Consider the following 27,000-nt stretch of genomic DNA (forward strand, 5'->3'; position numbering starts at 1 on the left):
GGGTGTTAAAGTCTCCCACAACCACTGTGTTGGTGTTTATATATGCTTTTAGGTCTTTCAGGGTATGTTTGATGAAATTGGGTGCGTTGACATTGGGTGCATACAGGTTGATAATTATTATTTCCTTTTGGTCTATTTCCCCTTTTATTAGTATGGAATGTCCTTCTTTATCTTGTTTGATCAATGTAGGTTTGAAGTCTATTTTGTCAGAGATAAGTATTGCTACTCCTGCCTGTTTTTGGGGGCCATTGGCTTGGTAAATCTTCTTCCAGCCTTTCATCCTAAGCCTATGCTTATTTCTGTCAGTGAGATGGGTCTCCCATAAGCAAGAAATTGTTGGATCCTCATTTTTAATCCATTTCATTAAGCGGTGCCTTTTGATGGGTGAATTAAGTCCGTTAACATTAAGTGTTAGTATTGATAGGTATGTGGTGATTCCTGTCATTTAGTTGTCTTAGTTGTTTGAAGGTTTGATTGTGTGTACCTAAGTTGAGGTTACTCTCTACTTTCTTGCTTTTTCTTTTCCTGTAGTTTGGTGTTGCCTGTCTTTTCATGGTTAAGTTGGGTTTCACTTTCTGTGTGCAGAATCCCTTGAAGAATCTTTTGTAGTGGTGGCTTTGTGGTCACATATTGTTTTAGTTTCTGCTTATCATGGAAGACTTTTATTGCTCCATCTATTTTGAATGATAGTTTTGCTGGGTAGAGTATCCTGGGGTTGAAGTTATTTTCTTTCAGTGCCCAGAAGTTCTCACCCCACGCTCTTCTTGCTTTTAATGTTTCTGTTGAGAAATCTGCTGTGATTTTGATGGGTTTACCTTTGTATGTTACTTGTTTTTTCTCTCTTACAGCTTTCAATATTCTTTCCCTAGTTTCTGAACTTGTTGTTTTAATGATGATACGTCACGGGGTAGTTCTATTTTGATCTGGTCTGTTTGGTGTCCTGGAGGCCTCTTGCATCTGTATGGGAATATCTTTCTCTAGATTTGGGAAATTTTCCGTTATTATTTTGTTGAATATATTACACATTTTATTCACAAACCATATTTATGATGAGTTCTGAAGGTAGGTGGGGACAGGAAAGGCATGGTGGCATAAGTTTGTAGAATCTGGTCTAGAACTTTCTAGAAGGAATGGGAGGGCAGGTCTTTGGAAGAGACTGAAGTTCCTCAGTGATAGCTGAGTAAATAGTCACTAAATTGTTAGTTAAGCATTGCTCTAAATCTAGACTGAGTATTCAGGTGAAGAGGGACAGACAAGGAAACCCCACCTGGGGAGACAGGTTCTGATGTTTGATTTAACAAAACAAAGTTTACAAAGGACCAGGGAAATGGGGGAAAAAGAAGGGCAGAGAGAAGCTAATAGGGCAAGAGAAGTAGTAGTTATGTTCATTCTGTGTTCTCCTTTATAAGAGTACATACTTAAAAGCACTCATCTAAAGCTTTTAGGGCCAGCTGTGATTTAAAATTCAAAAGAAGGTCTGGATTTGAGAAGGTGGGCTACGGTCTATATACTCTACAACACACTCAGAAGGGACTGAGAGTCATCCAGAAAGCCAACATTCCTGTTTCTTTACTTCATCATTTGAAAGTTCACACAGAGATAAAGAAAGGCCTCACTTCAGTTCAACCTAAATTAATTATGTAGAATTAATTATGAAAAGGAAATCCTTAGTTTTCAGAGCTTTATTTTTGGATTTTGGAATTGCAGAGAAATGTTGTGAACCAGTACAGGCTCACTAAAGGAAGGCTAGAACATTCCAAAACGCAGGAAAAAGGTGAAGAGAGAAAAATCTCCCAGCTTCTCACCATTCCAAGACAACTTTGGTGCATTTAACTAAGGTCTGTTTAACTAAAGTCTATTCACAGGGACTGTTCTTACACATTTCCCCACAGAATGCTAGTTACTTTGTGTGAGGAAAGTGCTGTATTCTGCTCTATGTAAAATGTATTTAGAAGTTTCAGAAAGCTGAAAAGTGTAAAGCCTCTTTGAATATTCAGATATTTGTTTATTTTGGGCATACTGGGGTTTGGACTCAGGGCTTCACATTTGTTAAGCAGGTGCTCTTACTGCTTGAGCCACTCTGCCAGGCCCCCCCCCCCCCAACTTTTTTTTTTGTGATGGGTTTTTTAGTGTTAGGGTCTCTCTGCCAAACTATTTGTTCAAGGCTGGCTTTGAACCTCAATCCTCCTGAGTTGCTAAGATAACAGGCATGAGCCACTGGCACCCAGCTGTGCTGGGTATTTTTGAGATAGGATCTGTTGACCTATTTGCCCAGAGTAGCTTCAAAACTCAATCCTCCTGATCTCTGCCTCCTGAGTATCTAGGATCATAGGCATGAGCTACAGGTGCCTGGCATATGTTTTTATTGCTAGCTTTAAGTGGTTTTTTTTGTTTATTTTATTATTATTATTATTTTTTGTGGCAGTGGGTTTGAACTTAGTGTCTCATGCTTACTTGGCAACCATTCTACCACTTGAGTCACTCCTCCAGCCCCTCAGATTTTTATTTTTTGAAAAAGCTTCTGTGAATGAAAAGGCCTGGTCAACGTGGAGTAAACAACATGCAATAGGATGTTAAAATGTGCTTCCTGCTGTAGCTTCTGCTGAGATTCAGAGACTGAGAACAGCAGTAAGGAACAAATGGCTCTGTATTCTGGAGGGAGATTCCTGACTCTCTGCACTTACATGGAATGTGGTAACACAAACAAATACCACAGAAATGCTTTGCAACAAGCAGACCTTCAAGCACCCCAAGGGAATGAAGGAGCGGAAGTTGAGGAGTCAGGAGGGGTTGGGAGTTAGGGAGAGAAAGTTAGTAGTGTCTCCTTGACCTTCTAAGAAGGAGTGGGGGCTTCCCCTTGCATCAATCCTTGTAAAAGGAGCTTTAAAGTGACTTTTTGAGAGCTTGTCCCCAGGAGTCTGAAGGATATGGAGGGGACTGGGAGCTGACCCAACCTGAGAAGCTATGGCTGTGAGCAAGACCACTGCCTAATGGGTACAAATTGTGTTTATACAAGAGAACTCTCCCTTATGGGTGGGCAGACATGCAGCCCATACTCTGCTCACCATCCTATAGGCCCCTCCTCAGGGCTCATCCCTTCTTTCTTGGAGACATTTCCAATCCTGTCCAAGAGAGACACTGTAGAAGTGGGTGCATTGTACTCTTATGACTTGAGGGAAATAGTGTAAAAAACTCCTGCCAAGCCACAGGAAACCGCCCCCCCCCCCCACAATACTACAGAAGGGGCCTCCAAAGGATCTGCAAAGGAGTCCAATACAAAGAACAAATTTGATGGTCCGCCCAAAGATCAGAGCCTAATCCTCTGACCAGCTCAGAAGGTCTTTTCTTCCCTACAATGATCCAAGCTAGAGTGAGCCTGGTGAATGAGCGGGGGAAGTAGAGAAAGGAGGAACACAGATACCTCTTTCTTATCCTGGGTTTCCTACCAGTAGCAGTTCCATCTTGACATGGGGAGAAGCTTTTGTTAAATTACATGTGACTAGACATCCTAACTATAAGAGTGACACCATTCTTAAGAGTAGAAGCAGCCAGAAGGTATTATTATTATTATTATTATTATTATTATTCATAGTGACCAGAAAAGTGTTGCTGTCTGCCCTATATCGCGTGGAGTTTCTGGGAAGAGAAAGTTCCCACAGAGCAGGTTTGGAAGAAAGTATCGCGATGTTTACTGATGGTGCCCTACAAGATCTACTTGTCTAACTATCATTTTAAAATCTATGCCAGAGAACTAGCTTCATTAAATAAAATTAATACCTGAATAAATATTCCATTTCTACCTGCATGAAATTGTCATGAAAAGTAGGAGAGGAGAAGCCTAAGTGCTTTTGCCCAAGGTCAAGTTTTGGTTTATGTGCACGGAATAGAGTCATGACAGCAAAACAGACATATGGCAGCTCGATTTCTCTTCTGGAAGTTTTAGGCCACATAGAAACAGAGCCATGGTGACCATATTTTCTGAAGCAAAATATGGAATGAGAAGTCTGACACGTATGAGTGCAGGCGTGGTGATAAATGGGACAGAATGTTTGTAATTAGCTCTGTCCCAGAAACGCTGGGACCTAGCCACTGTATTGACAGCAAGAGCCAGAGAGCTGGCAGAGAAGCTGTGCTCTGGGCCTTGTTAGCTGAGCAGAAGAGGTCAAAGGGAGGCCTCGCTTTTGTTTATCCTCTCCCCACCCTCCATGCTCAGTGGCCTTGCTGAGATTTTGAAATGATTTCCATTTCAAAGGCGGATTTTCAGTTGCTTTAACTGAATGCTCAAGAAAGTGTAGAGGATGGAAAAGCTTCATTCCTGCCTTCCTTCAGACTTGTACAGTGACGCCAGGCAAATGAGCTGCACCTTCTAGTGAGTGAGCCCCAATTCTGCTCCTGTCCCAATCCTTCATAAAAGTCTTTCCTCATGATCTCAACTTGTAGTTTTTTTGAGTTGAGTCGGGTTCTAAGGATAAATCCATCTGTCTTCTTTAGACCCTGTTGGACCTGAGGTGCCATAATAAGTATTAAGACAACTCACAATCCAGTGACATTTGAAGCAATGGGGACGAAAGGGATTGCCCAAGGAGAGAGTATTAAGTGAACAGAGAAGTGGATTTAGGATGGAAGAATCCCAAGAAAACCAACAACAGATGTAGGGGGAGATGAAGAGGACCCTAAAAGACTGAGATCGGTTAGAGTTGGCAGAGGAAATCCAGGGGAGCGTTTTGGTTGATGGCGAGGTAGGAGCAAATGGTGTTGAAACACAGAATTTTCCAGAGATAAGTCAGATTGAAATCTGTTAATCAACTTTCACAAGGTGGCTTTGGCAAGAGCATTCCTACACAGGTATGGGGCTTGTGTAACAATCTGTGAAATGTGGTTTCTCTTATTGCCATGGAGAATCAGCGTATCCTCCAAGGCAAGAAGAAAAGGAGAGAGTTGAAGAACTCCATGGTAAAAGGGTAGGCCCAAACCTGTTCTACCAGTACGAGCGAATCACCCAGGGCCAACCTAAACCTGTGTGTGGAGCAGGAAGGCTGTCAGTAGCCTGTGTGTTCATCTACAGAGACTCAGGGGAGGTAGTTGCAGTCCCCGTGAGGGGCTTCAAGAATGTTATCTGGAGAACTTTTACAAGGTCACCTGGAGTTCCAGGGCTGGTATTTGGCTCACACTTGACACTCTAAAGGCAAGAGTCAGGACTGGCACTGTCCTCATCCGAGTACCTTGTGGGATGGGTTATGTTCATGAATGGTAGGTTTCCTAGACCCCAAACGTGGATTCTGTGGAAGGTGGCTGGCCTGGCCATCTGGCCAGGGATGGTAGGGTGGACTATGCTAAAGGGCGGGGCTAACCAAAGCCCTGGGGCTGGAGGAAGAAGCTGAATTGAAAGTAGTGAGCTAGATAGAAGAGGTTCTTCTTAACACTAGGAAAGAGAGGTGGGGTAAGGAGGTAGTTCTGGGTGCCTCCTGCAGGGGATCTCCACAGAATCCTTGGAAAAGCCCCACAAAATCCACTCTTGTGCTTCCTCCACTAGACTCCTGGGATGGGGATTTTTTTTTTTTTCCTTTTGAAATGATTTCAGACTTTAGAAACTTTGAAAGATTAGTACACACAGACTTTTTTTTTTAATTTCTGAGCCATTTGAGAGTAATCGCTGTCACTGAGATCACCAGTGGCCTCATGTCCTATCACCTTTAAATACTTTAGTGTCCATTTCTTACATACAGAGAAATGTCCTATGCAACTACAATATAACCATGGAAGTGAGAGAAGTCATTCAATAGTTTCTTAGGGCTGCTGTTATAATTTATGGCAAACTGGGTAGCTTAAGACAACAGACATTTTTGTTTTTTTGAAAAAAACCAAATTTTACTAAGGATGCAACTAAGTTAGAAACATCAAATAGAATCCTTACACAATTAAGATATCTAGTATGATCACAAGGATAGCAAAAGTTGATTCCCACAGTTGTGGAACTCAGACGTGTGCAGTTGGGGTGGTGCTTGGGCTGTGCTCACTCCAGTGGCTCCAGGGGAGAATTTTTCCTCAATATCAGCATTCCTGGTGGCTAAGTCACTCTAATCTTGTCCTCTGTGTTCACAAGGCCTTCTCTTCTCTCCCTGTTTGTCTCTCTTCCTGTCTGTTATAAGGATGCTTGTCATTGGATTTAGAGTTCATTTGAGTAACCCAGGATTATCTCTCAAGATCCTTGCCTTGATTATATCTTCAGAGACTTCTCCTTGCTCCCTCCCTCCCTCCCTCCCTTCCTTCCTTTCTTTTTTGACAGGGTCTCACTATGTAGCTCAGACTGGCTTCAAACTTGTGAACCTCCTATGAGTGCTGGGATTGCAGGTGCTCACCACCACACCTAGTTCAAAGACTTTTTTTTTTCCAAATGAGGTCACATCTGCAGGTTCATTGAGTTAGATCTTTTGGGGGACTACCATTCAACTCTCTATGGTGATGTATTCCTATTATCCAATCCACAGACCTCTTTCAAGCTTTGTCACTTGTCTCAATAATATTCTTAAAAGAATCCAATGAAGGATCATGTGTTGTATTTGGTTGTCATAAGTCTTCAATCTCATTCCATTTGAAACAATTCCTCAGTCTTTCTTTGACTCTCATGACCTTGACACCGTCAAGTCCAGCCAGTTATTTTGTTCAAGCCGATATGCCGGGGCTGGTTTGTACTGGACTGTGACAGCTGATTGTTCAGTGTTCATTTATTTGCAAGCAGGTTGACGTTATGTGGCTAGCTATTACAATTTGGGTTTTTAAGTGTTTTCCTTTCTGAAGAGCTGGTTGTTAAACATTTACCAATGTACTTCTGACAAATGTCTTTCTGTTTGCATTTGTCTGATAACTCCTCACAATTTGGTCAGGGCTCTGCATTTTTAGTGGAATCACAGAAGTAACTGTGTTCTTCATCACCCATCCCATCAGGTGACACAGGATTTCAATTTGTTCCATTGCTGGTGATGTTAATTAACTTTGGTCATTTGATTTGTGTGGTACTATCAGGTTTCTCCATGTTTGATTACTCTTTTCCTCCTAATCAATAGTAGTTCAGGTGGCATTTAAAATATTTTCTTAACCATTTTTAGTTGTATGGTTCTATGATATTAGGTCCTATTACTGTTGTGCAGTCATCTCCAGCACCCATCTCCAGAACGCTTTCTGTTTTGCAAAACTGAGTTCTGTATCCATTAAGCAGAAAGTCTTCATTCTCTCCTTCCCCTAGTCCCTGGCAACCAGCATTCTACTTTCTATTAGTTTGACTCTCTAAATACCTCCCATAAGTGGAATCAGACAGTCTGTCTTTTTGTAGCTGGTTTATTTCACTTCGAACCATGTTTCCAAAGTTCATCCATGTTGTATTATGTCTTCAAATTTCCCTTCTTTTTACGACCAAATAATATTCTGTTGTGTACTGTGCATATGTACATTTTGTTCACCTACTTATTTGCCCAGGGACACTACAGTTACTTTTATGCTTTTTTTTTTTTTCTGTGGTACTGGGGTTTGAACTCAGGGTCTACACCTTGAGCCACTCCACCAGCTCTTTTTTGTGATGGGTTTTTTTGAGATAGGGTCTTGTGAACTATTTGCCCAGGCTGGCTTTGAACTGCCATCCTCCTGATCTCTGTCTTCTGAGTAGCTGGGATTACAGCTGTGAGCCACAGTGCCTGGCTCCTTTTATGTTCTAACTTGTGAGCACTGCTGTCATGAACACGAGGGCACAAATATCTCTTTGAGTCTCTGCTTTTACTGTTTTTGAGTACATACTCAGGAGTAGAATTGCCGGGTTGTGTGACAATGCTCTTTTCAGTGTTTTGAGGAACTGCTACACTGTTTTCCACAACAGCAAGACCATTTTACATTCCCATCAACAGTGCACAAGGGCTTCAATTTCTCACATTTTTCTTTTCTTTTTGGTGATACTGGAATATGAACTCAGAGCCTTGTGCTTGTTAGGCAAGGACTCTACTCCTTGAGGCCATGCATTTTTCAGATAGGGTCTTGCATTTTTGTCTGGGATCACCTGGATACTTCTACCTGCTTCCCACATAGTTAGAACTACAGGCATGCCCCACCATGCCAGACTTGTTTTTTGGGATAGGGTCTTGTTAACTTTTTGCCTGGGCAGGCCTCGAACTGAGATCTTCCTACCTCCACCTTCCATGTAGTTGGGATTACAGGCATGTCCCTTCTTTCCTCCCTCCTTCCCTCCCTTCCTTCCTTCCTTCCTTTTCTTTCTTTCTTTTTGATAGCAGTCATTGTGATAGGTGTAAGTTTATATCTCATTGTAGTTTTGATTTGCTTTCCCCTAATGAACAGGGAAGTTGGGCATCTGTTCATGTGTTTATTGTACATTTGAATATCTTCCTTGGGGAAATGTCTACTCAAATCCTTTGTCCATTTTTTAATTTGGTTGCTTTTTAAATTTTTTTTGGCAATACTGGGGGTTGAATTTAGGGCCTCTTGATTGTTAGGCAAGTGCCCTACCACTTGAGCAACTCCACCAGACCTTTTTGCATTGGTTATATTTACAGTAGGGTCTTGCTTTATGCATGGGCCAGCCTGGACATCTACCCTCCTATTTGTACTTCCCCATGTAGCTGGGATGACAGATGCATGCCACCATGGGTGGCAATTGGTTGAGATGGGGTCTTGTGAACTTTTTGCCTGGGCTGGCTTTGAATTGTGATCCTCCTGATCTCCACCTTCCAAGTAGCTAGGATTACACGTTTGGACCACTGCACCTGGTGGTTGCTTGCTGCTTTGTTTTTGAGTAGGGTGGCACTTTGAAACCATATAAATACTGTTTCTTGTTCAACTTTTTTCATTAGTTTTAGCATTGATGCATCCTGGCTAAATTATTACCATAATGGTTACTAATTGGTGATTTTCCAATTTTACCATTCCTTCTATATTTATTTTTTGGCTTTTCATTATGGAGAAGGCTTCTCATTTCCCCATGTATTTATTCATGCATTTATATCACCATAAACTTGCTGTTTTCCGATTGTATGAAACAGGTCGCAATTTATCATTGTTATTATTTTAATGCTCCAGTGATCCCTGATTTGGCCAGTGGATTCCTTTAAAGTTAGCCTCTGTGTCCAGCAATGTGTACCTATTATTCTTTGAGCTTTGTTTTACTGACAAAACAGGATTTTCAAGTTCATCTTGAACCTTTCCTGCCCCTGCCTCTGCCCTGGAATCATCTTTTCAAGATGCCTTGATTCCTTTCAGTGGAAAATGATATTTAGAAAACAAGGTCTGAGACCTAAGGGCGTTCCCAGGTCCCCTCAGTGGGCAGAGTAAGGGATTCAAATATATTCACACATATATAAACAAACATATTTATATTTCTATTTCCACGTGTTTTAAAAATTCATTCATACCCACACCTCCCACTCTAGTACAACGCCACAGGGTTCATTCTAATTGTCTCCCTTTTCATCTTTGTAACACCAATGGTGAGAACTTGGCTTCCATTATACTCAATATATAGAACTTATTTGATTGATACCTCCTGTTCGAGATCATTCTTCATTTGCTTCTGCCCCCTCTGTGTGGATGCCTTCCTTCTTCATCCAACCCATACTCTGACAGCCCATGGCAGCCAGATGAATACATTCTTCACCCCATGTTGGGCTGCCTCATTGCCTTCTCACTCTCTCTTAGGTCTGATAACCTGTGCTGGTTGCTATGTGGATGCCCTCCTTGGTTCATCTGGGCTGTGACTCAGCATGTCATGCTATCATGGCTTAGCCTCATGAGGATACCCTCATCTCACTCCATCTTCAGTATTCCAAGTCAGGCTTCCATGGTTACTCCCTGACATACACCTGACCCATCCTGCCAACCTGTGCTGCCATGTCCCACCTTCATGAAGATGTCTACCTTGCTCGTTCCCTCTGAATGGCTTTTAGATTGAATTTTTCAGTGCCTAGGTTGCTAAGTGTTCTACAAGGCATCACACATTCCCACAGGAAGAACTGTCCTGCCCCACAGGCCAATAGTGTCCCCTTTAAGAAGCCTTGCCTTGGAAGCATAGAAACAGAAAGAAAGCAAGAAGGTGTCATCATGATAATCTAAGGGAAGACGTGAGATCAGAAATCCAAGTACCAGCAAGCCCTTGCACTAACTATTCATTCAAGAAGAACGGAATGTGTTGATTATTTGCCAAATTTGTTGGCTCGGGAAGTCAGAGATGAATGGATGTAGTGCCTGCCTTTCAGGAATGCACAGCCTAGTCACTGTGGATGAAATCCTGCATTTCATCAGCTCTGTGAGTTAAGCTGTTGTAAGACACATCATTATTTTGTGCACCAAGAAACAAAATGCCTGCCAGTACAGTGATGGTATGACTCCTATCCCATGGAATTTTTATTTTATACTTGTTGAAAAGGTTTCTTTACACTTATATAGACAGCTTTTTTAAACCAAACATTATTCCTGTGCACTCATAATTCTTTTCAACCAGAGCTAGTCCCCCTCCCATGCAATATCATCACTTAGTGTACAGGATTTCTTAAAAAGAGTATTTACCAAGTCATTGACACCTATTTTGCAGCTTTTGATGGTGGCACTTTCTTGGTTTTCAATTAAGAACTTGTTGATATTTTATCAGATAAGGTCAAGTAAGCACTAGCAGAAATTCATTATATGAGTTGATGTAACTGATATTTTCAGTGTTTTTGCATCTATTCCAAGGCACTTGGGAATTTCTCTTGGCTTTAGTTATTTTGCTGGATGTATAATTGGAAATCTGTTTTCATATTCTTAGCAACAAAGTATAACAAAGCTTCATCTACTTTTGGGTATTTTCCTTCCTCAGTTCTCATAAAAGTCCTTGGTTTGGAAGAAGACTTGAAAGCTTTCCATAAAAGTGATATTTGCTTCATTAATATCAAATTTATGTTTACCTAGCAAGTGTATAACTCTGGGTTTAATCCCTAGCACTGAAAAAAAACTATACCAGATTCTTATGACTCTATATGTGCAGTCACTATTTGTTTCAAGGATGAATCCTGGTGTAAATTTTAAAATGTTATGCTAGGTAGTATATTTAACCAGTAAACAATTGAAGCGATGACAATACAAATAGCAAGTCTCTGTGTGCATGCACAGTTAGTGACAACCATGCCACAGCCACTGCCTGATAGTGGCTGTAAGATGTATCTCTTTTTCAGTGTCATTAAAATGTGAATAAATGTGCATTTTGTAATTTGAAACACATCACAACCATAAACCTCCCTTTACTCTGACTCCACCCTCACCAAGGAATGTTACAATGATTAAGTTGGATTCTTTGGTCTCCTGATATACTAGGCATTTGGGTGACTGGAAATACTAACTGAAAGACCAAGATAGCTGGCAGTGAGGCAGAAGTCTAACCTGTGTTATGGGTTGTCATGCTGAGAAGGGGACTGTGGCATCCAGGTTGAACTATGGATCAAATGAAGCAGGGGCTAATAAAGAAGAAAGAGGAGCAGATGTGCTGAGAGAAGCAGTTACACCAGTGCCACCCCTGGGAGGTCCTTGGGTGGCCTCATTTCTCGAAGGCTTCCTAGCTACAATTTCCACAAGGCCAGCTGTCTCTGCAGGGATGGACTGAGAGAAGCATGTGCCCCACATAGGCCAGTGAATTGACAGCCCTTCAAAATACCATTCCTCAAATGTCATTCAACATTTATTTAGAGAATACAGAGAAAGACTAATTTTCTAATGCTACAGTCAAGGGTTTATTTTATGTACTTATTGAAGGGGGCGCTGTTTCTTGTGCTCTCTCCCTTGCTGAAGCGAGGTTTTCTCTCTCCCTCCTTGGTTATTACTGGGCCTAACTGGGATTAACTGGGGGTGACTGGAGATTCAGAAAAGACACAGGATTGACAGACAGACAGAAAGTTGGGGTCAGGTGTCTTGGGCGTTTGGTGGAGCCCAACCCTAATTGCTGTTTTTCTCTATCTTGATTCTTTAAGGCCTTACTCCTTGCAGTTCTTTAAAAATTTGCATAAAACCTCTTTCCTTAGGCTCTCACTGTCCCATGTTTGCTCTCAGCTTATCTTTAGCTTAATTGCTCTTAAAGTCTTTTGCCCCCAGGCTTGCACTGTCCCATCTCTCTTTAGCTCTCTCAAAGCCTTGGTGCTACAAACTTGCAAACCAACAGCGGCCTGAAAACTGCATATGCATAACTCTTAAGGTCTTGGTCCTTAGACTTGCACTGAGCACTGTCCGGTGTTCTCTTTGGCTTTTCTTAACTTTAGCTTTCCTAAGGCTATGTATGAAGTTCTTGCTCAGCTTTGCTTTCTGAAGCCTTTGTTAAAGTTCTCGGTGCAGACTTTCTACCAACCCCTCTTCAGCATTTTCCCTTTAGTGTTTTCCCTTCAATAATTCTTTTCTCTTCCAAAAGCCCCCCAAAGCAAAAAGCCAAGCAAAGTAAAAGCCCCAAAGTAAAGCCCCAAAAGGCAAAACCAAAAAGCCCCCAGCCCTCCCTCAGTGTGCTTTTTATAAACATCGGCAAACAGGGTGGGGCAGGGGAGGGGCGTGACATTGTAACACGAGAAACCTTTGGTCAAGCTTGAGAGATGCAGTTGGTCTGCTTTTTTCCTGTTTCGTGCCAGGGCTGTGCCTGTCTCGGCCTACATGTAAAATCAATTAACTGCATCTCGCCTTGCTTGTGTCCAGTTCTCATAGGCTTAAATCCACTCCCCACATCTTATTATGTGGGAGTTCCTGAACTAGACAAATTCATGGAAAATATTAAATAATTTCAAGCTCACGGAGTAAAATCAACTAAGTCATATGTTAATTGGGTCTGACTTTCAATTGATGGTGGCTGACTTCAGGGATGGCTATCTTTAGTACTGGCATCTCTGCTATCTGTGACCACACTGGTGATTACTCCTTGATAGAGTCTTAGCATTACATTTGCTGGGCAAAATTATAGGAAGGCTTTGAAGGATGTTGGCACACATGGCCAAGTTGCTTAAGACAAAATGAAAGACTATACTTCTAAAAAGTAAGAGTGAGAATCAGTTAAAGTGAATAAAAAGGACTTGGGGAATAGCTCAATGGTAGAGCACTTGCTAGCATGAACAAAGCTCTGGGTCAATCCCTAGCACTGCAAGAAGGAAAGAGAGAGAGAGAGAGAGAGAGAGAGAGAGAGAGAGAGAGAGAGAGAGAGAGAAAGGTTAAAAGACCCATACTCCCAGGAGTATATGACAGTGCTATCTTGCAACTATTTTGCAGCATTAACAAAGTTTGCTCAAGTGCCAGAAAGCTTGCATAACAAGACTAGAGGCCCTGAGTTCAATCCCCAGTACCACCAAAACAAAACCAAAACCAAAAAATTTTTCATCAATTGACAATTTTATAGTCAAACCAAAAATAAACATAAGCAACAAAACCGTAACAGATAACAACGAATACCCCTTTGGTATTCAGTAGTTATAATTTAAATTTGTTTACTTATGAGACTGAACTCTATCCCTTTTTTTCTTTTTGCTGAACTGGGGCTTGAACTCAGGGTCTCACACTTGCTAGGCAGGTACTCTATCACTTGAGGCACTCCACCAGTCCTTTTTTATACTGACTATTTTTGAGATGGGTCTCTTGAACTATTTGCCTGGGCTGGTTTCTAACCATAATCCTCTTGATCTCAACCTCTTGAGTAGCTAGGTGTAGGCCTAGTTTATCCTTTACTTTTTCTTTTTTTTTGCGGTACTGGGGCTTGAACTCAGGGCCTTCATCTTGAGCCACTCCACCAGCCCTTTTTGTGATTAGTATTTTTGATAGGGTCTCGCAAACTATTTGCCTGGGCTGGCTTCGAACCATGATCCTCCTGATCTCTGCCTTCTGAGTAGCTGGGATGACAGGTGTGAGACACCAGCTTCCAGCCCTCCTTTATTTTTCTTAAAAAAATTATTCAATGTAAATGGAAAAATGAGACCTGTTGAAACTATTTCAGGAATGGGGGAAAAGGGGGATAAAGGAGAATGATAGAGGGAGTGAATTCAACTATGATATACTGTAAGAACTTTTGTAAATGCTGCAGTGTATCCCCAGTACAATAATAGGATAATAAAAGAAAGTTATTCAGATAAATTTTGTACCAAGCTCCGTTGTACAATGAACATTGCAGCAGTGGATGAAATGAAAGGGAGAAGCCTTCTTTTTAAACACTGCTGAACTCATACAATGCGTATTCATCTGTAAATTGTTATCCATTTAAACATGATTTTTGTACTCATGCATAAAAATTTGCATATTATTTCACTTCAACTTAGAAGCCTGTCCCTAGAGATGGATATTTAGGATAGCCAGTGTTTTTACAACTATAAACAATGAAGTAACAGTGCAAAGCCCTGAGTTCAAACCCTGGTTGCACCAACCCCCAAGAAAAAATCTCTTGAAGGAAAAAAAATTCAGTAACAAATTGGTTCACATTGGAATATGGGCTCCATGACTGCATATGGGCTGCATATCTATCTATGTATAGATAGATAGGTATGCAGTACTTGGGTTTGAACTCAGGGTGTCATGTTCACTAGGTGCACTTGAACCACACTTCCAGCCCAATAAATAATTTTTTTTGAGTGAGGGAGTGAATGAATGCATATATTTGGGAAGCACTTGTGCAAGTTTATTCCCAGAATAAGTTCCTCAGATGTGAAGTAGTGCTTTCTTTCCCCAACCATTCCTCTTCTTGAAGTTCTTCAAGTGACCTTCTATTCTTTGAAATCAATGCTTATATTGACAGAATCTTCCTTGGCTCAAGATGAAACATCTAAAGCTACATTTCACACTATGTCAACTTCGCTCTGCACTTCATTAATTTTATGTTTTGCTGTGTTTCAACAATATGCCTTTTCAAAGTTTGCAACAAGAAACTGCATATGAAAGCCATGTACCGTATTTGTTAATAAAGTTTTGCTGACATCTCAATGAGCAAAGTTTACAGGAGAAAAGATATTTTCTTTTGGTACTGGGGATCAAACCCAGGGCCTTGTTCATGGTAGACAACCACTGTATGACTCAGCTGTATGGACAGCCTGTAAACTTCAAATTTGTTCATGAGTTACCAAACTGTTTGATCAGATAGCTACTGCACATCAGATGTTGTTGCAAGCACTGAGTATGCAATGGTAAAAACCAGAATACCACTTTTCTCATGGGGTCAGGGCCCTCATGATCCATCTCACAAGTAAACAAACAAGTTCAAATTAGAGCTACTAAACACCTTTTTCTTTTACCTTCTGAACTGTGAACTCTGAAGACTTTGTTAACTTTGCAAAGTCATTGTGAGATGAAGACTCCTATGTTTGTAGGGCACGACTTTTAAGTTCTTTATTTTTTTTGGCAGCACTGGGCTTTGAACTCAGGGCTTCACACTTGCTAGGTAGGAGCTCTGCCACTTGAGCTGCACTGCCATCCTTTTTTGCTTTGGTTATTTTTGATATAGAGTCTCACTTTATTCCCTAGCCAGCCTGGACCATGGTCCTCTATTTATGCTTCCCACATAGTTGGGATGACAGGCATGTACCACTACACTCAGCCATTGGTTCAGATGGGTGCCTCATGAACTTTTTGCCATGGCTGGCTTTGAATCCCAATCTTCCTGCTTTCTATCTCCTGAGTAGCAAGGATGACAGGCTTGAACCACTGTGCCTGGCTTATGTTCATTTTAATTGGCTTTTATTTTTTGTGTATTTAAAAAATTCTAGTCTTTTGTTACTTTGTTTAAAGCACTTTGGCAATAAGTTCAAATGTTTCTGTCATGTCAGTCTAGTGCTAAGAATCTATCAAGGATCATCAATTTAGTCACACATTCAGGCACAAGAACATTTATTGCAGGATTTTTAAAATGTAAAAACATTAGAAGTAACTTACATGTCTGGGTATTTGAACAGATATCTACAGCTGTATATTTATATCTTTGGAAGGAAATTCTCTGATTATATGTAGAGAACAAGACCATGAATGGTTTTTATTTTTAGCTTTATATTTTTCCTCTTTTTTCAAATTTCTATTTTATATGTGAGTGTGTGTGTGTATTTTTTTTTTTTCTGGCAGTACTTGAACTTGCTAGGCTGGTGCTCTACCACTTGAGCCAGCTGCCAGTCCTTTTTGCTTTAGTCTTTTTTGAGATAGGGCCTCATGTTTTTGTCTGGTCCAGCCTGAACTGCAATCCTAGTATTTAAGCTTCCTATGTAGCTGGAATGACAGAGGTATCACCACATCCAGTTATTGACTGAGATGGAGTCTCACAGCCTTTTTGCCTGGACTAGCTTTGAACCGTGATCCTCCTGATCTCCATCTCCTGGGTAGCTGGGAGTATAGGTATGTACCACCACACTTGGCAATAGGGTCTCTTGTATATCATGGAAACAACTTGGGAAGTTGTTGGTGGCATTGCTCTTTCCCTTACTTTCTAGTTACAATCTTTTGGTTTGTTTGTTTTGAGACAGGGTTTTGATATGTAGCTCAGGCTGGACTTGAACTTGCTATATAACCCAGAATGACCTCAAACTCCCTTGAACTTGTGACCCTCCTGCCTCAGCTTTCCTGGAGCTGGAATTACAGGTATGTGCCATCACACCTGACTATTTATAATCTTTTATGAGAAAATTATTTCCGAACTTATTTTTTTTTCCCTTTTTTTAGTGGTACTAGGGTTTTGAACTCAGAGCCTTGTGCTTGCTAGGCAGACGCTCTATTTCTTGAATCATGTCCCCAGCTCCCCCTCCCTCCCCACACACCCTTTTTTCTTCTTTTTTAGTCATTTTTCAGGTAGGATGTCCCACTTTTTCCTAGGCTGATCTTGGACTGAAATCCTCCTGCCTATGGCCTCCCGCATAGCTGCGATGACAGGAGCGCACTACCACACCTGCCTGGTTGATTGAAATTTATGGTCTAGCAGAGGATTACAAAAGTTCCACCCAGCTTTTTAAGGGACAAACTTGGAGCAACAGTTGTCATTAGCATCCCATTCCCAACTTGCATTAAATTGTTACTGTGTTCATGGGAGTCTTCCGCACTTTCAAATCTCCCCTTTTTGGGAGACAGATACAACACTGAATTTTGCCTGAATACAATCTCTTCAGTTCAGGCAACAATGACTTTGGAATTTTTATGCCCATGTTTTTGAGTCTTGCTCTGATCTCCTTGGCATTCTTCCGGGTCCTACAGATAACACGCCTAACATATGCACATACCTCACCCATATTTCATACTTTATGTTTCTACCCATTCCCCTACCAACTGTTGTCTCTGCATACGAACACACTTCTATTTGGCTTGGAAATAGTGCTTTCTGAAAATTATTTCTGGGGTAACTTGGAATTAAGGACAAAATTGCATATTTTCTTAGAACAATCACAACAATTTTGATGAGGGATAAATTGCTGTTTTCCACTCTAGTTCCAAGACCCTTTCACATCCTAGACTTTGGGCCTCTTACCACCTCCACTACACCCTAAGGCACATCCATACATTGAGGAATTGGCTGGCCTTTCAGGAAGGAGTGGGTGCCAGAACTGAAGCCAAGGATGCGATTAACATCTGTATATCCTTGTCCTTATGCAAAACAACATTATGGATATTCCAAATCCTGTTAGTTGATATGTGTAGTTGAGAAACCTGTTCTCTCTCTTTCTCTTTCTGTAATGTTGAATTCTTGAAATAGGTTTAGACCACACAGGCAACCTCAACTGACAAACAGAATACGGTCCAACAAATGACTTCATTTCTTGGTTTGAGTTTTCCCATGAAAACATTGTATTAACGACATATTTGCCCCTGGCCAGTCAACTCAATGTGCCTGAAATACTGTACAATTACATTTAAAAAATAGTACAAAACAATGCTGCAACCAGAAAAGCAGTGCATTTGAATAAGGCAAAAATTAAGTATATTTAGATAGATCGATAGATAGATAGATAGATATCTTTATAAGTGTAAGTATTATGTTAAAAGTTGATCTTTTTAAAAGATTTTTTTGGAGAAAAGTTAATAGGTAACTGAGACACAAAGTTTCCCAAGAGAGGTGTGAGGGTTTAGAGGTTACAGATAAGGTTTGTTGTTCCTTTTGGTATGTTTACCTTTGAAGATTTAAGAAACCCAGTCATTTATTATGTCTAATTTTGCTTCAAAGTTTGCCTTTCATTTCCCTTGGGACAGAAGAAGTACTATCTGTTGATACTCAGAGTTGCCCAGGATGCTTTTTAAAAAATCACTGTTATTAATAGTATTAGGGTCACTGATGAACCCAAAAAAAGAGAAATTAGAGAGGAAGTAGGAATTCTAAAGGTAACAACAAAATGTAGCAGAGACAAGAGGAAATGGCTCTGGATAAGTAGATTTTGAGAGGAGAAAGAGTGGAGGGATGACAGGGTTAGTTTGTGACTCCTCTGAAGGGATATGAATGAGAGGCTCAGATGCTTAGTTCCAGTTGCCAGGTGGATACAATGCACCATGGTTATGAGGATGACAGCTAAGGGACTCAGGAATGGAATCAGTTTTACCTTCTAGAATTAAACCTAAGGAAACCCATTTTGACTAACAGCAGATAAACTTTTTTCCAGATCTTTTCAGATGTTCACTGCCCAATCTAGTGATTTTTTTAAAAGTCAAATTCAGGTATTAATATCTCTGTTTCAGTTTGCTTAATGAATACTAGCTGGGCATCCATTCTTTTTCATTCTTTCTTCTACCCCATGGCCCCCTGTACCCAACTGCCTGATAGAAGGGATTTTGCTTTTTGTGGTGGACCTTGAACGTGAGAGAGAAAGTGGGTCTAGGGTATACGTGGGTTTGCTAGTGCACTTGTGTTTATGTGCGGTACACATGTGGGTAGCTTGGAGGACATTTTCTTCTAGCTGTATATGTGTCTTGGCCTGGGTACTGTGGAGACTTTGTAGTAGTTTAGCAATATCAGTGTTGTTTATAGAAGTAGAACCCCTGATTTTTCACTGGACATAGGTTCATTTTGAATAAAGACCACATTTGCTGAAGAGTTCGCTTTCTGGTTGTATCCTTTCTTCATTTTCTGTAGCTAGAATTCAGACACAACAGAAAGTCATCTTGGACATGCAGACAAAGATAACACCATAGGAATGATGGTTCTCAGACAGATGGATTCTTGGATAGCCTCATGGGGTAGAACTATCATATCAGCCCTGGGCTGCCTACCCTGGGCTATTTCATGGGAGATTCATTTGAGGTACTGTAAATTTGGAACTTTGTAGCTAAACTTGTATCCTATCCTAGCATCTGGTGGAAGGAGAGATTAATCAATGTAACTGCATGTTACATAGATAGGAAACTTGATCAATAAGTGTCAAAAAATTGTGTTGAATTGTGAATGGATATGTACTATGAAGAGGTTCCTGGAAGCATCAATACTGTCTCTTTTAATAAAAAAGAATAGTTGAGTATTTAAAGGACATATTAAAAGTAGACGATTTCCATGAAAGTAGAAGATTTCTGCACCCAGAGATGCATTGGGAATAAAATGAATTGCTTATTACTACGATTCAATACAAACCTTACTACCTTTCCTAGAAGAAATAATTAAAACCTCACCCCCAATACTCTTTTGATGACTTGAGGACCAATTTAATGCTTAGTGTCCCATGTTTGTGGAATTCAGGTCTTAAGGAGGAAGGATAAATGAACATGCTTACAGAGTGTGTAAAAGAATATGTCATGGAATACAGAATATTCTCCAGTGAGGGAGAGAAAGCAATGTATCTGTACTTTGCAAGTTCACAGACATGCTTCAAAGCAAAAAGGGCTGAACTCTAGGCTATACTAACAACAGAAATGAAGGATAGTCGTCCACCTAAATTTCTACCTCACAGAGTCCATGGAAATTAGAAAGTGTCAAGCCATAGGTGTGGATGGTATATGGTCACAGAGGTTATCAGAATTTCACCATGCCCTTAGGCTTCTATGCTAATTTTTATTCCTTCCAAGCACATTTAGACTGTGTTTATTATAAAAGTTAATTCTCCAAACAAAGGTGAAACATCACTTGCCTATAAGCATATGCATTGTTTAATCAAGTGAAATCATTATAGCTACCTACACCGAGACTGATGTGAGGGTTTTGGCCAATGCCCTGGGATGGATTGGGGATGTGCCCAGCACCCTCCCACTCAGTATGCATCTGGAAGCTCTCCTTCCTTTCAGCTCAGAGAGTCTGTGGCTGGGGAGGGGTGAGGAGTCTGTGTTGTTTGGGAAGCACGGGGATGCATATCAATCACTCTGTTTGGTGGGTAGCACAGACACACTGCCCCTTTATCTAATCACCACACAGGCCTTTCCTGGGCCAGAATGGAGGACTCTTTACACCATAGATGGTGTTATTAGTTTCAATTAGAACTGATATTTGTGCAACACTTAACAGTTTATCGTCTTCTAGGTCATTTGTTTTTATATTGCTGGGAACTACATTTACATTGGCTAACTTTGATCTTGGTGTTTTCCAGTCATCCTTCTGATTCATCAACAACAATGTGTAGAACTTGATCCATGAGGAAATGGGCCCAGGAATCCCCCAGGCTGGAAACTCTGACTCTTTTTTTAATGGTTATAACTTCTGATGCTACCATCATCCATTTCTTTAGGGACCTCTCTTGAGCCCATTGATTTCTCTCATGTACATTTCTCTGTGTATGCTTTCTCCTAACCTAGTTGCTGTTTAACTTGGATTATTACTATAACAATCAAGATTTGGAAGAATACACCCAGTCCAGGGAAGTCTGTTAATCTTTTTTCTTTTTTTTTTGATCCCTTGTGCATGCCAGGCAAGTGTTCTACCACCAAACCACATCTCCAGCCCCAATCCTTAAAAAAAACAAAAAAACACAAAACTGTTGCTTCATTTCATTTTGTCCTGGCTAACTCCCTTATTGTATGTTATTAAAGTATTTCAGTCCTCACTTCTCCCTTTGCATCCACTAACTTCACCAACCTATGGTTCTTGCTCATGAAGGAAGCAGTCTTTTTTTTTTTTTCTTTTAATCCATTTTTATGCATTGTGACCAGTTCTCTCCCTTAGAGAGACCAGGACAAGCTGTACCTTTAGCTGCCTCTTTTTTTTTCTTTTAACTTAATAAAGTTTTATTTTTTCAAATGTATAGTTTGTTGGACCTGTTCAGGCATCTTCACCAGCAGCTGGAGCATCTCCACCCTTGTGTAAATTACTTGAGCTCTGTGCTTTGAAAGTAATTCTAGCTGCCTCTTTTGATCTTCCATTTGTAGATCACACACCCTCAGGCTTCCTGTAGGCACCTTGAACTACCACTTTTTCTCTTTTACTGAGCATTCATGCCCTCCACTGAGTTCACATACCCAAGGCCCTTCTTAGTATATCTGTCTACCTGTGCATATCTGTTAATCAGCTTTTATTTAATATCACCGTGAGCATTTCAACTTCAAGTTATTATTGTGCTACTTCTCTGCACAGAAACTGATAAAAATTTGTGTTTGCTGCAGAGAATAGTGTAATCATATTGGCATATTTTTTTTGCTCCTACCTTCCACACTGGTCCCTGTCACACTCACCAGCCATCGAGGAGATGACAGCAATGCTTCCATTGCTTTGCTTCAGCATGGGCAAGGCAGCTACAGTCAGGGCCACATAACTGAGGAAGTTGACTTCCATGTTTCTGCGCACAAGGGGGATATCATCACGAAAAGGAGTCAAAGAAGAGTTGGTGATGTGGTTGAGGATGAGCATGTCTAGTCCCCCTGCAAGAGACAGCTGTGTTGAGAGAAACCATATGGGGCTGATACCTTCCTTTTCCCTCCCAAAAGCTCTCTGGTGACCCTTAAGGCAAAGTCCAGAGGAAGAAAGAGAAGAAGCCTCACCCATGAGCTTTCCTGCTTTGGCAACAAATTGCTCTGTGAAACTGAAGTCTTCCATCGTGCCAGCAATGTAGTGTGCTGAGGCTGCCCCAAGTTCCAGGCAGCGGGATACTACCTACAAAGACACAGCAGAAATGGCTTCAGTCTTGGTTGTAGACTTTTCTGTGCACTTTCTGAAATAATGAAGGCTTAAATGAGAGATTGCTCATAGCTCTGCTTAGATAAGAAATGTAGTGTGTGTGTGTGTGTGTGTGTGTGTGTGTGTGTGTGTGTGTGTCTGTGTGTTTGTGTTCCCAAACACACTGTCGTGATCATTGTTCTCTGTCTGAAATACTTTCTGGAACTTGGTGGAGCTTAAATGGATAAATTGTCACTGTGCTGGGGTTTTAAGTCCATGATTTACATTCATCAGTTTTGTGAATAGATATTTCCAAATGCATTGTGGGCATGGAAGCTGGTTTCTATGTGGATAATTCTAGGTTTGTAAGTGTTAGTACCTCCTTGGGCTTGTGAATCGATAAGAGGGTCTGTGCCTGAGAGTCTGCATGGGCACAAGGATATGTATTTGTGACTAGGCATTAGAATTTCAGTATCTGAGCACATGTCTCTGTGGTTCCATGGTTAAATGTGTGTGTGTGTGTGTGTGTGTGTGTGTGTGTAGGAATGAATGCTTAAATGCATATTTTTATATTCCTGTGTGTCTTTGAACCTGTGTTTGAGAGTAGAGTTAAGAGCACACATGTGCGTGCACGCGCCAGAGAGAGAGAGGGAGAGAGAGAGAGAGCTGAGCATGTACTGGTTCGTGTGTCTATAGGCAAAGAACCCTCACCTTCTGTAGACCTTCTTTTGACCTTGCTGTCACCACCAGATGGGCTCCCATCTTTGCCAGATGATAAGCCATTTCTCTTCCAATCCCTTTGCTGGCCCCTGTGACAATCACTTTCTTTCCTTGAAGCATTTCTGGGGAACCACACAAGGAAGTGAGGACCATATCAAACTTGGCAACAACATTTCCTTCTCCCCCTTATTTCACTCTCTATCTTTGAAGGCTGTGAGCCAAGATCAATTTGTCTCAAACTGTAAATCACTGAAGGAGCAATTCAAGTCATTGACAAACTTGATCTCAGGTTGGGGTTTGGTCTGGTTGAGCCAAGATCAATTTGTCTCAAACTGTAAATCACTGAAGGAGCAATTCAAGTCATTGACAAACTTGATCTCAGGTTGGGGTTTGGTCTGGTTGTGCAAAACCAAGTCTTCCTGCTGTCATTCCTAAAAACCTCCATGTGCAGAGATTATGAGAACAAGGCCAGAAAGGTCATTGTTCAGTTAAAATGCTGGAGTTCCAGACATTTCTGGACTCATCTAATTTTCTCAATTGAAAGGAAAATTTAAAAGCAATAAAAAAAGGCATGTGTTTCTAGAGATTCCAGGGATTTTCCCTCACTTTTACTTAGTCATCTACTCTAGAGTCTTTTGTCTTTTTTTATTTTTTTTTGGTCTCTTAATTACCAATCCGTCTATTGAGCCTGTGAATTTGGGTATTACCTTCATTTTTTTGTAGAAGAGTTGAGATTTCTTTTCCATTAAGGGAGCCAAGTAAAACATAGCTTTTTTGGCAAACTTTTGGCTGCATGATTACCCCTTCCACACTCCTCTTGCCCACAGCCTATGGACAGCTTGGAAGGCACAGAGATATTGTCCTACTTCAGGGCTTCTTCTTTTCAGCGACTTTTAGGATCAAGAACTCTTCTTGGTCCTTAGGAACACTCTAGCCCCACCCCCTGTATTTTCTAACCTATTTCTCCAAAATGAGACACATTGGTACTTACCTGGTCTGAACTCCTCATTTTCGGAATAGTAGTAGTAGGCCAGGAAGAGCATCAGAATGGGGAGCAGATATTTTTTCATAAAAGCCATCAGTCAGGGATCTGGCCCGAGGAGCCCTGTAGGACACACAGAGAGAATCTACAGAGCTTTCTACAACCTCCTAGGCAGGCAGCAGCCTCTGAATTGTGACATCAGGGACGGGGGAGGCTGGAGTAGTCTCAGGCAGTGCTAGCCAATTTCCCTGTCAGAGCAGCGATTGGCTTTGGGTGGGATCCCATTCGTCCCTGGCAGCCTGCGTGGTGGATTTCATAATGGACAATGTTTACTCCATTTCATTGAGCAAGAGGAGACTTCCAGATGGCCAAGCTCATGACTGTACAGGACTGGATTCCTGAGCATCCCTACCCTAACATCTTCTTCTTAACAGCATTTATACCAGGGATCAATGGCCTTTCAAAAGTGGTTTGTCAAAGGGAGAGAGAGAGAAAGAGAGAGAGACAGAGAGAGAGAGAGAGAGAGAGAGAGACAAAAGGAGAGAGAGCGAGAGCGAGTATGTGGGGCTTCTGAGGAAATGTGAGTAATAGCAAAAAGAGTCAAATTCAAGCCAAATCTCACCCTCAGCCCCACCCCCCAGTCGGAAGCAATTAAAAACAACAGCACACAACAGCAAAATAAGCTCAAGAAAAAATGTGTGCATCTTTGGAGAAAAAAATAAATAAAAGCAAATATAAGCCCCATACTCAAGTTCAATGACAAAGTATTACAACATCAAAGGGAAACTGCAATCCAGCCAGAACCCAGATGGCGGGAAACCCAAGACCAGTTCAAGACTCTCAGGCAAGTGCAATGGAACGTATACTTATTACTTTAACAGGGTATAAAGAAGAAATAATGAGTGCCAAAAAAAGCCACTAAGTTATTAAACTGGGTCATGTTAATGCTATAGAGGAATAAGAAACATGGAAAAGATTGTTAGGACGAAGACACCTAGTGCAGAAGGAAAACTCTTGAAGCAAAATTAGTGTGGGATGCCCATGTCCCAGTTAAAAATGGATTTAGCAACAATAAAAAGACCAGGAAGTGGAAGCTCTGAGCCAATTTACAATATATTATCTGGAGCAATGTAAAAATAACCTCCTTGGTAAATCCGAAGCAAGATTTCAGTAAGGAATAACCCCAAAGAAAGAATTTAAAATGCATCACTGTTAAATTTTTCAACGTAAAACCAATCAATCAAATCATGAAAAGTATCCTCATCACAAAACAAATCCTGAATTCTGCACATTACCAACACAGGAGAGGAAAAGATTAAAATGTGACAATAAGAATGAGTATCAGTTCTTTGGAGGACAAATGGGGGTTGGGGACGGGAGGAGGACTGGAAGTTAAATCAAGTTATGACCCTAAATACAGTATCTGGAAACATTCAGTGAATTTTGACTTCAGAGTAAGAGAAAATAATTTAAGACCCAGAGGAGATGAAACAATTTGTCAACAAAGGCCCACAGCTGTGAAGTTCACTTCCAGAAAACAATGATGATTTTAGAGCAGTGGAGAGCTAGTTAGAGCTCAAGGTTCATGGGGGACAAAACCAGGGAAAAGATAAAAGTCAAGTGAAAATTAAATTACGTGCTGTCAGAACTGCCAACTATATTTCCATAATTTTATAAAGGACTTTATGCTACCAAGACACAGTACAGACCAGACTCAATTTTTATCCCTACAGGGAAGCAAGAATAAAGTTTATTTTCTTAATCTTGTACTATAAATAGTGAAATTATTGGAAAAAATAGAGAGTTGCTTTTCAAATATGAATATTCACCCTCTACCCTCTTATTTACTCTCCCCCTTCTGCTATTAACCTCCCCTTAACATGACCTATTTTACACTCCTGTTTTCGTGCCTGTTCATTGTTCAGTGGGATTTTTCCCACGGTATTTTACCTGTAAATATATTGTACTTTAATCAGTCCACCCCCCTCTATTACTCTTCCTTTTCCTTTTCCCCTACCCTGTACTATTCAACAATGTTCAGTGTGTCCAATTGTTCTGCCTCTCTCCATTCCCCAGTCTTTTTCCAAAATAGGCATTCAACAAACTTTTGCTGTTTCTGTTTGGTTTCTGAGATGATGAGGCAATAATAATAATACCGTCCTTCTGGAGCCTGTCTTAATCCACGGAATTCACTGGTATTCTGCCCTTTGGTTAGAACGATCAAACTCATCCCCCCAACTGTTCTTCCCAGGGTTGTCACCAAATGAATACAAAACAGCAACAACAAATAAGGGCAATAGGAAATACAAAGATTTCACTAGCATTTCTTTTCAGTCATATTTTGCCCTATCCAGCAAAGTTCCTTTTCCTGCCACAGGGAGGGAGCTAGCTGTTGGCTCTACTTCTTTGCCATGCACTGACCCTCTCTAGAATGGTCTCTTACACACGTCTCTGGCAGTTTGCAAATATCCTTGAGGGTGGGCTCCTCCAGGGGGAGCCCAGCCAGGGACTCTCATTTGATCATTTCTCACCTAAATGAACAAGTAACAAGGTGAGTAGGTGGATGAGCAAGGGACTGTGAGGACAGATAGGAGATGGTAAACATGTGGAGAGGCCCAGCCAGGGTAGTGGGGTTTCCATGCATTTGGCATAAAATGTAGACCATGAAAGGAGCACCTGTCATTTCTGAGGCAGCAGCTAGAGTGCTCTTCATTTCTGTTTAGTAACTTTGTTCAAAAAGCGGCACTTTTATTTTGGAAATTAATCCTTCTGGGGGGCCCAGTGGGTGACCTCAGAGTAAAAGGTAGGTTTTGCCTTCTCAGGGGGAATGGCAGCAATATGTTGAAACTGGAAAGGCTCTTGGTGTTATACTAAAATACACAAAATTCTGTCTTTCTTGCCACCCTGTCCCCACCCTAGTTTTCTCCAGGTCTGATTTTAGGAACTCAAGAATCTGTGCCACTGCTGTCAAATCTGTTTGCCAAGACAGAAAAACCTGATCATTTTATATAATTTTACCGATAACAGACTTTCTCCTCTTCCCTCCTCCTTTTCTTCCTCTCCCTCTGTATGTCAGCAGGGGAGATGTTCTGTTTATCAATCTTTCTGCATAGTCCTATCCCAAAGCAAAACTCCACCTAATGGAATCTCAGGTGTGGGAGTAGGAAGTGGAGGTGGGATGAAGGCCTTGTGTGTTCTGTGCTGTTCCTGCCTGGCATGTATAGCCCATGGCAGAGCCACTGGTGGGGCAGATCTCTGGAATCTTTATGGGAGATCCAAGGGCCTTGTGGGAGAA

The 27,000-nt window shown here is 41.1% G+C and overlaps 1 protein-coding gene and 1 long non-coding RNA gene across 4 annotated transcripts in view; one reads left to right on the forward strand and one right to left on the reverse strand.

Moving 5' to 3' along the window:
- Positions 1-27,000, forward strand: part of LOC141413949 (uncharacterized) — a 111,003-nt gene that overhangs the window by 35,626 nt on the left and 48,377 nt on the right. The window lies entirely within an intron of this gene.
- The window catches only part of Hsd11b1 (hydroxysteroid 11-beta dehydrogenase 1), a 52,351-nt gene that overhangs the window by 13,958 nt on the left and 11,393 nt on the right, over positions 1-27,000 (reverse strand). Inside the window, exons 2-5 of one of the 3 annotated variants that reach the window (XM_074048415.1) lie at positions 23,715-23,828; positions 22,715-22,845; positions 21,889-22,000; positions 21,583-21,768 (exon numbers count right to left, since the gene is read on the reverse strand). In XM_074048415.1, coding sequence (XP_073904516.1) covers positions 21,583-21,768; positions 21,889-22,000; positions 22,715-22,845; positions 23,715-23,802 — 517 coding nt within the window. In that variant the 5' untranslated portion in view covers positions 23,803-23,828. Of the gene's footprint in view, positions 1-21,582; positions 21,769-21,888; positions 22,001-22,714; positions 22,846-23,714; positions 23,914-27,000 lie in introns of those variants that run through there. The other 2 variants (XM_020156444.2, XM_074048414.1) reach the window with 2 other exon arrangements.

This window comes from Castor canadensis, chromosome 11, assembly GCF_047511655.1.
Source record: "Castor canadensis chromosome 11, mCasCan1.hap1v2, whole genome shotgun sequence".
Lineage (NCBI taxonomy): Eukaryota > Metazoa > Chordata > Mammalia > Rodentia > Castoridae > Castor > Castor canadensis.